Below are 14172 nucleotides of genomic sequence, written 5' to 3'. Positions count from 1 at the left end.
CTCTGAGGTCCCTTCTAACTCTGGGATTACATGAAAGGACTCTTTAAATATAATTTTTAGAAATTCCCCTGAAATCTTAGTACTTACTTGAAAAACCCATTAAAGCTTGTCCAATCCTACCCCCTGAGTATTACTTATGAATGGGGGGGGGGGAAGGGCTACAAATTTCTTACCTATGATTAACTTATATTAGAATCTTACTTCTGTTTCTCTTTGATACAGAATGTTTAATTTATTCACAAGCTAAGAAATGGTCTAGAAGTGTTATATCAGTGAGAATTTCTTTGGAGAAAAAAATTACTAGCCTTAAATTATCTAACATAATGAAACAAGTTTAAAGAATCTGAGATGTTCTCCCTAATTTGGGGGTCAAATTTAAGCAACAAAACTTTAATTCAAAATAATGGTGCATTTATTAAAAGGTCAAAGCACAAGGAATTAATTTTAACATATCTGCAACAACATTACTATTTGTATTTTATGTATTATGGTCAATGAGTTCCGTCACTACATACCTGGAAGGAGCTGTTGGATAAATAATTTTTATGTGCTGAAAAACTAAATCGTGATTTAAAATGTGGCTAATCCATCCTTTGAATCCTTGGCCTGAATCACCTGAGGATACAAGAAGGTAAAGATTATAAGTATACAGGCTAAAGACCAAAACTGATCCACTGAAATTGATAAATATTTGTTGGGTATAAGCATTACTACTAAATTGATTTGTGGCATACTTTATAAAATCAATTATTATTAGAGCAATCCTCACAAGATAACATTCACATTATAAGTGTCACATAACAGACATTCTTCAATAAGCAGAAAAATATATGAAAATAAGGTAGACTTATATAATTCAAACATTTTCAAGATTTTTATGCTATACCCTGGAGGATAAATAATAAAATAATAATAATAAAACATTTAGTCTTAATTAACAATGACTAGAAACTATTATGACTTTTATTCATGGTTTCACCACTAGTTCCTAGGGGAAGAGTTTGATTATGAGATTTTTGAATGTTCTCATTTGTTAAATTTATCTTAGCAAATATATTAAAAGGAAATACCTCCAAAAATACAAGCTTAAAAAAAACCTCACAGACTATTTTCCATTTGCTTACATTAAAATTTTTAAAAATTAATTCCTCAGGCTAGCAATAAATTCCTAAGAGTAACTAAAATTTGTAAAACCCTGTCATTGCTTGGTTTCATTATATTACCACTTCCCCAAAATGACTTTATGGTACATTTTGATTTATTCACTTATAGAAACTTAAATTTTGTTTTGATAAATTTTTAATATACTATAAAACAATACACACCCTGGGGTGTAAAAAAAAATCAGAGTTAGGAATTATCTTTATTCTGAGAGTGAGTGGATATTTGCAAGTAGGATGTAGACCTTAATTTCCTGTTGGTACAATTCAGGGTGGATGATTGGGAATAGGTGAGGAAGAATTCAACTAGGTAACCTCTAAGGTTCCTTCCACCTTTATGTCTATGATTCTCACCTAAAAACAGGATTTTAAGTGTATCACACTTAATTGCTTAGTCCTCCTCTATGCATATGCCCATTTAAAATGAATGCTAAATAACTGGTTTTCATCTGTAATAAGGGAATAATAAACCAACTCAACAATTTAAGAAGTAGGGGTAGTTTTATTAAAGACTTAGAACTGAGGTTTTATAATCTATGATTCACAACAATGTTATATCATATTACTATAACAAAGGCAGCTAAAAGCTGGCATCCCCTCAAATGAATTTCACAGCCAACTACTGGAATTTCTTTATAGACACAGATCTCTACCAAATTTAAAATATATATCATAATAAACTTTCTAAACCAATAAGTTAAACAGTTATTTACATGCATTTTAAATGAATTTTTTAAAAAAAATCAATTTAATGGATCATTTTTCAACACTGTACATACAATATTTGGATGGCTAGTAGCTTTGTGTAAGTCAGTGAGAATTTTTTTTAAAACCCTCAATACTTGACATAGTTTTATATATAGAGATGTATATACATATGGATATATAGATATGGATATAGATGTATATACATATGTATATATGTGTGTGTGTGTGTATATATGTATATATATACACACACACATATATATATGAACTATAAACCCAATGAAGATGAAATTGCATTAGACAATAAAGTCCAAGAATCACATGTGATCACTATTACTTCATTAAGTTCAAGTCCAACTATTTCTTTAAAAGTAAAATTAGGGGCAGCTAGGTGGCGCAGTGGATAAAGCACTGGCCCTGGATTCAAGAGTACCTGAATTCAAATCCGGCCTCGGACACTTGACACTTACTAGCTGTGTGACCCAAGGCAAGTCACTTAACCCCCACTGCCCCACAAAACAAAACAAAAAAAATTAAAAAAAAAAGTAAAATTATATTTTGCAGAGGGTTATTCACTTATAGTGTCTACTCTGGTTAAATCTCATTTTAATTAGTCATATTTCCTATACTACAAAAGTTATGGAACATAAGTATAACAATTCAGTGCAATATAAAAACATTAGCTGCACTAGAACATCCAACTATAGCCACGATTGAAGTTCAAAAAGCAAATTTGAGGAAAATACAACTTGTCAACTTGTGCCACTTTGGTCTTCAGTTTATTATCTAAGACTTCAAAATCACTTTAAATGCCTTTTAGATTATTTATGGCAATATCATTTGTGCCCATGTGAAGCACAAGAAGTGTGTGGTCATTCATTCTGATAAATTCTGGGAGGTTCCTTGTTATGTCATAATGCCCTTGGAGACAACAGGGCCTGATTAAATGAGGTAGTATCTATAAAGTGCTTAGCACAGTGCCTGAAAGATAAATACTTATTCCTTTTCCTAGCCTAGCTATTGGTGTTATAGGATCAACAAACCTGAACCCTTGAACAGGGAATCACCAACTACTAATTCTCTTCTTCTGTCCCTTACTAAATTAATCCTTCCTGATGGATTCTGTGGCTCTACTACATCATTCTAGGCAAGATTTATTTATAGGAATAGAGTGGTTTATGATTGCAAATAAGGATCAGCTCTCCAGAAATTAAAGAAGAGTTATTCTTTTTTTTTTTTTTTTTAGTGAGGCAAATGGGGTTAAGTGACTTGCCCAGAGTCACACAGCTAGTAAGTGTTGTGTCTGAGGCCAAATTTGAACTCAGGTACTCCTGACTCCAGGGCCAGTGCTCTATCCACTGCGCCACCTAGCTGCCCCTAGAAGAGTTATTCTTAAGAAGCCTGTACTTACTAATACAAACTGTAAAGGAAACAGAAACCGAGTAAAGCATCAGTATATATATAGGCTGTAAAAATTTAACACGTAGTACCTACCAAGGTACTACTTTGTGGCTAGAATTATACATAAGAAACTCAGTGTCTTTCATAAACTAACAGATGACAGACCTCCAAAATACAAATCTCAAAATACTTTTGAAAATTAAACAAATAATCTGTAGTAAATAAAATTAGATCATTGTCAGAGTCAGAATTGTTGCCAATAATCACTCACACATAAAAAAATTTAAGAATAACATCTTTAATAGATTTCACTATTGCCAAACACTCAATCTACAAACTATGTGGAACAAAAGCTTTCGAAGTATAAAGATATAACAGGAAAAAAAAATTGTGGTCATGTGGAAACAGGATGAGGTATATATCATTCTTCTCATTCTGCCTGCTTCTGGAGTTATCCTAAAGTTGAGTTCAGTGCATCTACAGAAGATGGGCTAAAAGACAATACTCTTATTTTATCTAACCCACCTGTCCAAGTCTGAAGAGAACAGTAAATTAGTGACTTGTCCTAGGGCTATTTCTATCTAAACTCCATTGAAAAGATACAAATGATAATGACAATAATTACTTTATATCTAGCTTTAAAGACAGAAAATATGGATTCAAGTCCTATCACCTACTTGTGTGACAGAGAGCAAATCACTTAATCCTCTGAGTCTCAGTTTCTCTTTCTTTAAAATGAAGGTGCTGAACTACAGAGACTCAGATTCCTCCCAGCTTTCAATCTATAATATTGATCAATATACTGTATTCACACTGGGTCAAAGTCCTGGCAAGAAGAGACAGAAACTATAAATAAAATAACTACCTAAATAATAAATAATAATAAATAAAATGACTACCTAACTGATAAAGAATAGCAATAAGAAAAAAATAAAATAGCAACACCACCACCAGTTAAAACAATTTGCTTTTTCATGAGTTGTCCTTTTAAGCTAAATACCGAATATAATGGAAGAACAAAAATAATAAATGGTACCATACTAACTATTTTTGGTTTCCCTCCAGCTATAATGTTCTCTTTCTACTCAAAATTATTTCCTCAAAGAATTAAAGTTAATACTTTAAAAGATAGAAAAGATGGTATTCCTCATTAATTTCCTTATGGTCATACATTCCAAGATCCTGATAGGACAAAAAAACAGCAAAAGAAAAACCAAAACCATCTGATTGAATTAGAAAAATTCTCAGTGGAATTTATTGTGTTTTCCATTTAACAAAAGTTAAATATATGATAAATGTATTTCCCTGTCACTTTAAAGAAAGGTCTAATTCTGTTTTCAATGCATGCCTTTTAGTGGTAGGAAAAGCTCAAATTAATGTGGGCCAAACATTACCTTCCACCTGTTTTCCTAGAGATGAGAAGTGAGACCCAGTATCTGGTTCAAGTTTTTAACTAGCAAAAACTTGTCTATGAAAATCTCTTTTCCATTTTGGAAAGAAAAACAAAATGCTACAAAGAAGAGATGCTTATACATTCACAAAGTCCACCTGGGAAGAATTATTCTCCATCACAGAACAGTAAAATAAAACCCTGTTATAAATGGCTCATTTTTACACAAATTCAGATACAACTATGAGCCAAACATTTGCTCTTCAAACCTAACTATATACAATAAAATCCTAATATAATATGGCTAGTCTCCAAAATGGATGTCAGTCCTGTCCCCCTAACAGCGGCATTATTCAATTCAACAAGTATTTATTGAGAACCTAATATAAAAGGGTTCCACTACTTGGATTTTGTAAGAAATCTTTGGAAAATTTCCTTCATCAGTAAGAAAAAATATTAGAAACCAAGAATATGTTACATGTTAAAAAATGTTAGTAATTTTTTTCATGTTAAACATGAGGAAAAGCATTTGAATATATAGGCAAAGTGAATAAGAAAATAAGGCTTGGAGTTGTTTTAAAAAATTTTTTTTACTTAATCAAAAATTATCATTTTAAGTTTTCTAGGTACTTTGAGCATGAAATTTTTACAATTATTTTTTACAAGCTTAAAACCTCACAGCCATCTCCGGCTCCACCATCTTCTTTTGTTCCCTCATCTAGTTTCAAAATCCTATGATTACTTTCTTCCTAAAATGGTTCATTTCATCCATTCCTATTTCTCTGACACCACCTACTTTAGGCTTGTATAATCTCAAGACTTTCAATAGCTTACCTGCAATTTCCTCTTTTAATCTTTCCCTATTACCTTTCCCCAAACTCTTAATTCATCCCACATGTGCCATATAAACTAATCTTCCTACATCTCTTCTAACTCCTTCACTGAAAAATTTTCAAAGGATTTCAAAGGACATTACCTATAGGATAATGTCCCAAACCCTCTAAACCATACTTCAAGGCACAAGCTGATCTCTTCTACAGGAAGCAATGTGTAGTGAAACTGGATTTAGAGTTACTTCAATTCTCTGGGCCTCTCTTTCTTGTCTGCAAGGCATAGAGGGTTAGACTGAATTTAGGGTTTATAAACTCTAAATTTATGCTGCTATACTGCTTATCTAAGATTCAGAGTAAATCCCAGTTTCTTTGCAAAGGATTCCCTACTTCATCTTAAATCATCTCTTTAATCTCTTAATTATGTCAATTATTATACATCCATTTGATAATCATGTATATGTACCAGAAGACCTGATATTTATTTCACCAGCAAGGGGAACTTCTTCTGTCAACTCTAGAATTCTTGGTAACAGTGAGTGCTAGTAAGGGTCAGAAGCAAGAACTAAACCTGTCTTCCAACTCTAAATGCAGTACTGAACTCACTAGTCCACCTTGAGTCTTATGACCATATAATGTATTATAAAACAACAATTTATTGTCATCTTCAAGTGTAAAACTTGATAACTGTAATGACTTTTCACATGTTGATTTTCCCCCAGCTAGACTATAATTGTCTTGAAATGCTGTCTGAATATGGGGAGTCTTTAAGACCTGGGTGCCAGACCTAGGATAGATGAATTAATATCTCTGGGCCCCAGTTTTTTCATCCAAAATGAGGAACTAGATAATTGTAATGGTCATTTCCAGATGTCTCTGTGTCTATCTTATATTCTGTGGAAACCTCCAAAACACAACTCATATTTATATAAAGTTTCATGATCCACAAAGTACTCTGCTTACAAGAATATCATAGATTCATGTATTCAGAGCTTAAAAGTAGTCATCTGGTTCAACCTTTCCTTTCATATAAGAGGAAAATAAGGTACAGATCAAGAGACCTGGCCCCAGACCACATTAAAAATCCTCTTCTCTTCATTCCCAATTCATTGTCTTTTCCATGGTATAATGCTGTTTTTCCAAGAGTGGAAAACCCAAATATTCCTTATGTTTAACTTTGAAAGGCAAATGAAAATGTTTTAAAGGCAACAAACAGTGCCATCAGTTTTGAACGAAGGTCAGAAGTAGTAAGTGAAAGCTGCAGATGGAAGATAGCATTAACCAATCAATAATCAACATAATTGATTAAGCCCCTACTATTTGCCAGGCATGGGATAAGCACTGAGGATATGAAAAGAGGCAGAAGACTATCCCTGTCCTCAAAGAAGTGCCTGGGTTCTGAAGTCAGAAAGGACAAGGTGAAGAAATTCTCTACCAGTGCTCAATGGGAAATCCTCTGCAGTTTAAATCTACCTAAGAACTGCCAAGCTGGCACAACAGATGGAGCGCTGGGACGGCAGTCTGTAAGACATGAGTTCAAATGCTGCCTCCTTGAAGATCCTAACAAGGCAACTCATTTAACCTCAAATCCCTCAAATGTGAAATGGTGCCAGTAATGCCTCCCTCCCTCCCAAGATTGTTATGAGATACACAAAACAGTATATCAATGGCAGATATCATTATCCTAAGTGACTTGCATGGTTATGGTCACACAGCTGATATATGTCTCCTTGATTTCGTTGCCAAGACTCTACGGACTATGCCAGGCTGCCTTCCAGGAGAGTCAGGAGATGCAAGAGGGTAAGATTTACTCCCTGTGCGATCTTAGACTAGTCACTTGTGCCTCAGTTTCCTCATCTGTGAAATGAAGGAAAGGGTTGGCCTTGATGGCCTCTGAAGTCTCTTACATCTCTAGATATATGATCCAAATATCCTAAATCTCCTGGGGTTGCAAAGGGTGATCACTGTGAAGGTTGGGGGCGGGGCAGGGAAGTGGAAGAAGAAAGAGATGGGAAAGGGCTGGGGGGGGGGGCGGGGAGAGAGAAGAGCGAGAACGGGGAACCTGGGCGCCCTGAGACTGCGCAGAGGAGCCTCTCGAAGCCCTGCCAGGGACGGCCCACGCCTTTCAGGCCCAGAAGGGGAGGGGATCATGAGGATGGGGGGACTATCCCCTCCACCCACGCCGCAGAAAACCGACGCATAAATCTGTAATCCACCTGAACCGTGCAGCATGATCAGAGAGGCGCTATGTTGCCCCGCAGGGGCCACCACGTATCGCCGCAGCCGCGCGGAGGTCCCCACTAGTGCCGCCATAATCGTCCGACCTCCTTTCTCGCTCCTCCTCCTCCTCTCCCCGCCCTCTCCTCCTCTTGTCTGCCTATGGGCTCGCGCACGCACGGGATCCGGCCGTGTTCCCGAAAGCGGGGGCGCGTGCTAGGGGGTGGCGCGCGCGCGCCCGCTATGCTGAACACGCCAAGGGGTTTAAAAGACAGCATTTAGTACTTGAAGGTCTTCTACTCCAACTTTCTTCTTGTATAGATGAGGAAAGGGAAGCCCAGAGAGGTCGCACAAGGAGGAAATATCAGTGTCTGGATTTGAAATCAAACCTTCGGACTCAGGATTAGGGTGTAGGCGAGGCGGGGCAAGAGTGTGGGGTGGAGGGAGAAGAGGGGCAGGGGCGAATCCAAGGGATGGACCTGCGGGTCCCCAAGGAAAATTGTGTAGGACACCAGCTAGTTGCATGTGCCTGGGGCAATTCACTTAAACTCTCTCAGATCTCATTTCCTTATCTGTAAAATGAAGGGTTGAACTTGGCAGCTTCTGTCCGGACCTAAAACTGGGATCCTATAAGCCCTAGCCTTGCAATTTGAAGAGTGGCTTTCAAATCCTCTTGGGACCAAGTACTTAGTAAACTCCCACTCCTGTGCTAAGCACTGGAATACAAAGAAAACTATCCCTGCCCTCAAGGAGCTCTAATCTAAAGGGGTGGAGGTAGGGAAAGTGAAGACTAGATGCAAAAACGCTTCAAAGGAGACACAAATTAACAAGTTAATGATTATAAATGTAATACATAACTATTGATAACCACAGTCCACTGAGAACTGACTGAGCCTCACCTATTCCCCATTCCCAGGCCAATGAATTGCCTGGGGCTAACCAATCTTTGTCAATTCCAGATGCCTGATTGTCTTAAGAAACTCCTGAAAACAAACTATCCCCTCCCAAAGTTTCCCCCAGTTTATGCCTTGGACCTTAGGTTATTATGTAAAAGGATCCATTTACATTAAGTAGTTGCTATAGTTAACTCTAGGGCAGCCTCCTAGCTCCCTTTGTTCAAGGTTCTTTTACATTAAATAGTTGAGTAGTTTCATACTTAACTCAAGGACGATCTCATAGTTCCCTTTGTTCTGTTAACCCATATAAACCCAGTCCTCAGTCCCCATCTTTGGGTATTCCTAGCAATCTGCTTTGCAATACTCAGAGTTATAAACTCCTTTGCCCTGTTTTAAAGACCATATTATTTCTCAAATATTGATTGATTAATTTTCAGGTAGACATATGGGGACTCTTTCTGGGATTTGAAGACTCTGTGTCCAGCCAGACACCATTTTTGACCTCCAGGTGCTTGGAGCCAGCAGGAATCTTTTGTGTTCCAGTCTGGACTCAAATTCTGAAGCCTGGGTAAGTGTCTTTCAAATTCAGAACTCTCTTCCTTTTCTCTTGAGTTCCTAAAAGCTCTTTGATCAGGGGTCTGGTTATGTCCATGAATGACTTGGTAACTTGGGTCCATTCTGACAGGTCCCTCAAAAGAGGATGGCTGCAGTTTGCTTTTATGGGCCATATGTGGCCACTCCAACAGGTCCCAAGAGAATGACTGATGTGTTCTGTTTTCAAATCACTTACTACATGATTGAAAGTACTTGTAAAATTAGCATAACTCAAGTCTACCCCACAACACTAAAGGCCACAGTGGGGGTCTCTCTCCTTTTTTGAGTTTACTCTTGATTCTGCCAGCCCCAAAAAATTAAAGGCCCCGAGCAGGACTTTTTTGTCCTTTTTTTCTTTCGATGCCATTTTTGAATCAACCCTCCTCCCTTCCAGAAAATAGTCAGAAAAAAAAAGAGGAAAATAGGATTTTTATAGGATTTTTGTTTCTCATTAAAAAGGTCTCTAAATTTAAAAAATTTAAATTTAAATTTAAAAAAGACCAATTGATCTGGCTCAAATTAATGGATCTTTGAGGATACAGAAGATTTAATTTGTGCAAGCTAAATTATCATAAGAATCTTTACCATTATTGTTTATTGTTTTTGTATCTGTCCTTGTAGAATGCTATTTGTGTTAAAATGTTTTATATATGTATGTATGTCCCTTGCTATTCAAGCTAAGTCCTTTATTGTGCACTGAGTTAATAATCCTCTGCCACTCACAGTGGAAATCATCAGAAAGGAAATTTACATAGAGAGGCAGTTAAAGAGTGACTAGCTTGATTTTATTTTTTTACTTGTTTTTTAAAGAAATTTGTTAAAGCTGGGGCAGCTAGGTGGCACATTGGATAGAGCACTGGCTCTGGAGTCAGGAGGATCTGAATTCAAGTCCGACCTCAGACACTTGACACTTACTGTGTGACCCTGAACAAGTCACAACCCCAATTGCCTCACCAAAACAAAACAAAACAGAACAAAATAAAAAATAAAAAAAGTTTATTAAAGCTTCAATTAGGAATTGAGCTCCAATATTAGATATTTTAAATCCAGGTTTTATGAACCCCAAAATTAAGGTTAATCTGGTTCTAGTTAAATCTGGGGAACTATCTGGCTTCTCACTCACCAGTGCTTATCACCGTGTAAAAATTAGTTTATTGATAATAATGGTCTCATATTGAAATACTAGTAGGAATTTTTCATTTCAGAATAGTTCCAGTTGCAATTTAATTTATTCATCATATTTTAAGTGAAATATGTCTTCTAATAAGATGTGTGGATTTTTAAAGTCAGAGTTCATTTTGAGATTTGCATTAAGGCAAGTGTTTAAAAATTTGGATCTGGAAATTTGTTAATTGCATGATATTAAAACAAGTTACTCCAGTTTACCAATCTGTAATGTGACTATTTGATAATTAAAAGAGTATTCTTTGGGGTTATAAAATGTTATAGATTCAGCTATTTAAAAGAATGTCAAGTACTTGGAACTGTTTAGAAATGGCAGTATTACTGTAAATTCCCAAAGAAGTGATCTCAAAGTCAGGCACACCTGGGTTCAAGTTTCCTCTGTGGGATATTCCCTATCTAGGTATAATGAATGTATGACGCTGGGAAAAATCACTTGCCTTCTAGGTGTTAATAGCAAGAACAAATTTTAAAATTCTGAAAAGTGGTAGTTTCCTTAATATGTGGAGAAACTTGTTCCATTTAGCACTGGTACTGTTTCATAGTTTTTCTCAATAACTGTTAAGCAATTACTATTGAAATAATTACACAAACTTTGTTAAACTTTCACTTTTTTTTTCTTCAAGCTTCACAGGTATTTCAAGTTTTCATGCCCTTACCTAGCAATTAAAATATTATGATGGCTTTGCATGTTTAATAACTTTTAATTGATAGATGCTTAAGTTTTATTTCAAAATAGGACAGTCAACTGGAATTTGTTTTAATATCTGGTGTTTTTGTTAAAACATTTATGCTGTTTTAACCTTTTTCTTTCCCTTAATATTCTATTTCATTGCCAGGATTACAAACTTGCATAGCATTCATATATTTTAAAAATGTTGTTGTATGTTATTTTTATGCTTTTTAGGCCAACGCTTGGAAGTATGATTGTTACAATTAATTTCTAATGAAAATGCAAAAAGATGCACCTCCCCACCTTCTAGATCATGACTTTCACCAGATATCCAGAACTATGATTTAGTTCTCTCCCCATAATGATATCCAGCTCTCCCAATTTCTGAAAAACTCTCTGCTTTCCCCCATACCCTGACAGTCTCTGTATTTATCTGCTCTTCTCCACCCCTGAAGAAGTCCCATCCCCTTAATTCTTCTGATATTGGAAACATTCTTAGTGACTCTCCAATCCAAATTCCATTGGAGCCTCTAAACCTCTTCCTGTGGTCTTACAGTATTTCTAAAGTATTGAGAGCCCTCAAGCCAGCCACTTTTCTCCCTGTCAAAGGATGAGAACTCTGACTACCCTCAGGATTGTGATTGTATTAAAATGACTGACTTTATTTTAACCTCCCAAGAAGATCTGCAAGAAACTGAGATAGAAAACCTGGATTATTCCTGGTACACTTATGGTCCCTGTCTCCAAAATGATGCTGGTTATGCTATCACCACCACTGAGGAGGTCATTGACCCCTTCTTTTGGCTTCCTCAGCACAAAAGGCTTAATTTGAAGTCCAAGCTTGTGAATTAGCAAAAGGAAAACAAGTGAATATTTACTCAGATAGCAGGTATGTGTTTATTTTGTATGTTATGGTCATCAAGGGTCCTGACAGTCCTCAAGTATTCCCACAAGTTTAGAGATTGCTTGTTTCCTTTTGTTACTAGCAGTAGTGACTGCTGTTAAAATGCTAGGACACTTCCATGAAGATTCTCCCCATACCTAGGGTAACACCCTGCATGCCAAGCAGGCTGCTCAAAAAACTTTGATCCCTATTAGTCAGTCTTCCTTTACATCTGCTGGGCCTCGCCCGAAATTAACATTGACCCCAGCAGAGTTTGCTGTAGTCCAAGAGACCATTTCCTATCCCATCTGAGACAGGCTAAGATGAAGGGTACAGAAAGGAAATAAACTCTTTTTTTTTTTAAATCAAAGAAACTCTGTCCTCTGGTATTGGCCAAATGGATGCCCAATCCTCCCCAACTCTTTCCATTGACCTATGATGGAATACATTCACTCTTTAAGTCACTGGACTCCTGACAAACTGCTTAGTTTACACTGCAAATATTGGTGGGAAAAATTGAGATGAGCTGCACATGATGTTTATCTACAATGTGAGATCTGTCCTAAATATACTGTAAGCAAGCCCCTAAAACCTTCCCCTACGAAATTCCTTCACTCTTTTTCAATTCTGGCAGATTGACTTTATTCAGTTTCCAGTTATAAGTTTGTATTAGTTATAGTTTGCATGTTCTCCCATTGGATAGAAGCTTTCCCTGGGAAAGCTACTTCAACAGCTGTAGTCAAGTGCTATTAGAAAGGATTTTTCCCACCTGAGGAATTCTTACAGAAGTTCACAGTGATAAAGGCACTCCTTTTTGCTGGTTCAATTGTTTCCCAATTGTTAGCTTGCTGGCCAGTACTTCAACACTTACACAGTTCTTGCCATCCCCAGTCCTCCAGTCTGGTAGAACTTATCAGTGGGATCATTAAGGTTCAGCTTGGCAAGTTTGGATGATTTGGGTTTGCCATGGCCAAAAGCCCTTTCCCTAGTTCTTCTGAACCTCAAGGCAACCCCTTTTGTCACTGGGCATCATTTTTCCCTCCACTGATTTCCCTCACCACCAAGGCCTCCCTTCTGCCCTATTACAAAGGACTTACCCAAACTCTTCATCACCTTAACCATCTTGTCTTTCAGTCATTTTCTAGAGGCTCAACCTTAAATCAGGCTACCCTACAGTTGGAACCTGGAGATGGAGTCTTCTGGAAAAGGCACCTACATAGCTCTTTGTGGGGGCAAAGAGTTGGAAATCGAGGGAATATCCATCAATTGGGGAATGGCTAAACAAGTTGTGGTATATGAATGTAATGGAATACTATTGTGCTGTAAGAAATAATGAGCAGGAGAATTTCAGAGAAACCTGGAAGGACTTACATAAACGGTTGCTGAGTGAGAGGAGCAAAACCAGGAGAAAATTGTACACAGTAACAGCAACGTTGTGTAATGATCAACTGTGATAGAGTTTGCTCTTCTCAGCAGTGCAATGATCCAAAACAATTTCAAAGAACTCATGATAGAAAATGTTCTCCACATCCAGAAAAAAGAACTCTGGATTCTGAATGCAGATTGAACCATACTGTTTCTACTTTTTGGCTGTTTTTTTTTTTTTCATTTTTTTTTGAGATTTTTCCCTTGTGCTCTGATTCTTCTTTCACAATATGACTAATGGCAGAAATGTGTTTAATGTGATTGTACACATATAACTGATATCAGATTGCTTTCTGTCTTGGGGGTGGGGAGGGAAAGGAGGGTAGGAGAAAAATCTGGAACTAAAAATCCTATGAAAACAAATGTTGAAAACTATCCTTACATGTAACTGGAAAATAATAAAATACTTTAAAAAAAAAAAAAAGGCTCCTTTGTGAGCTTGGGTCTGGTTTGACCCAAATGAAGTCTTATTTTCAAGGAAAATTTAGACCTTGAGTGGGGGAGGGGGAAAGGTATAAGAAAGAAGGGGAGATCTCTGGGTCCCCCAAGATATTGATCATTAATAATTATTTCTCATAATATGAGTGATTAACCTCTGGCAAATCACTTAATTTTTGCTCAGAGATTCTTTGTCTATAAAAGGAAGGGCCTAGGACTAGGTAGTATTTAAGGTCCTTTCCATCTATAAAGCAATGATCTTTGAATTGTAAAGACATATGACTCCAAATACACAGCTTTTTCCACTATACCAACCTGTCTCTACCTGTGTCTGTCTGAAGTTCTTAGTGTTCTCACTCCTCTATGGTGAAGTGT

General features: G+C 36.8%; 1 protein-coding gene and 1 long non-coding RNA gene across 2 annotated transcripts in view; one reads left to right on the top strand and one right to left on the bottom strand.

Moving 5' to 3' along the window:
- The window catches only part of LYPLAL1 (lysophospholipase like 1), a 44582-nt gene extending 36751 nt beyond the window's left edge, over positions 1-7831 (bottom strand). The window contains exons 1-2 of the mRNA XM_044004701.1: positions 7706-7831; positions 516-615 (exon numbers count right to left, since the gene is read on the bottom strand). Of these exons, the coding sequence (XP_043860636.1) occupies positions 516-615; positions 7706-7802 (197 nt within the window). The 5' untranslated portion in view covers positions 7803-7831. The remainder of the gene's footprint in view (positions 1-515; positions 616-7705) is intronic.
- A 1205-nt stretch (positions 7832-9036) lies between these two features.
- On the top strand, positions 9037-13251 carry LOC122752856. The gene is made up of 3 exons (XR_006356214.1): positions 9037-9170; positions 11286-11940; positions 13069-13251. It is a non-coding gene; the product is annotated as an uncharacterized LOC122752856 (long non-coding RNA).
- The last annotated feature ends 921 nt before the right edge of the window (positions 13252-14172 follow it).

This window comes from Dromiciops gliroides, chromosome 4 (genome assembly GCF_019393635.1).
Source record: "Dromiciops gliroides isolate mDroGli1 chromosome 4, mDroGli1.pri, whole genome shotgun sequence".
Classification (NCBI taxonomy): domain Eukaryota; kingdom Metazoa; phylum Chordata; class Mammalia; order Microbiotheria; family Microbiotheriidae; genus Dromiciops; species Dromiciops gliroides.
This window is presented reverse-complemented; position numbering and strand designations above follow the sequence as displayed.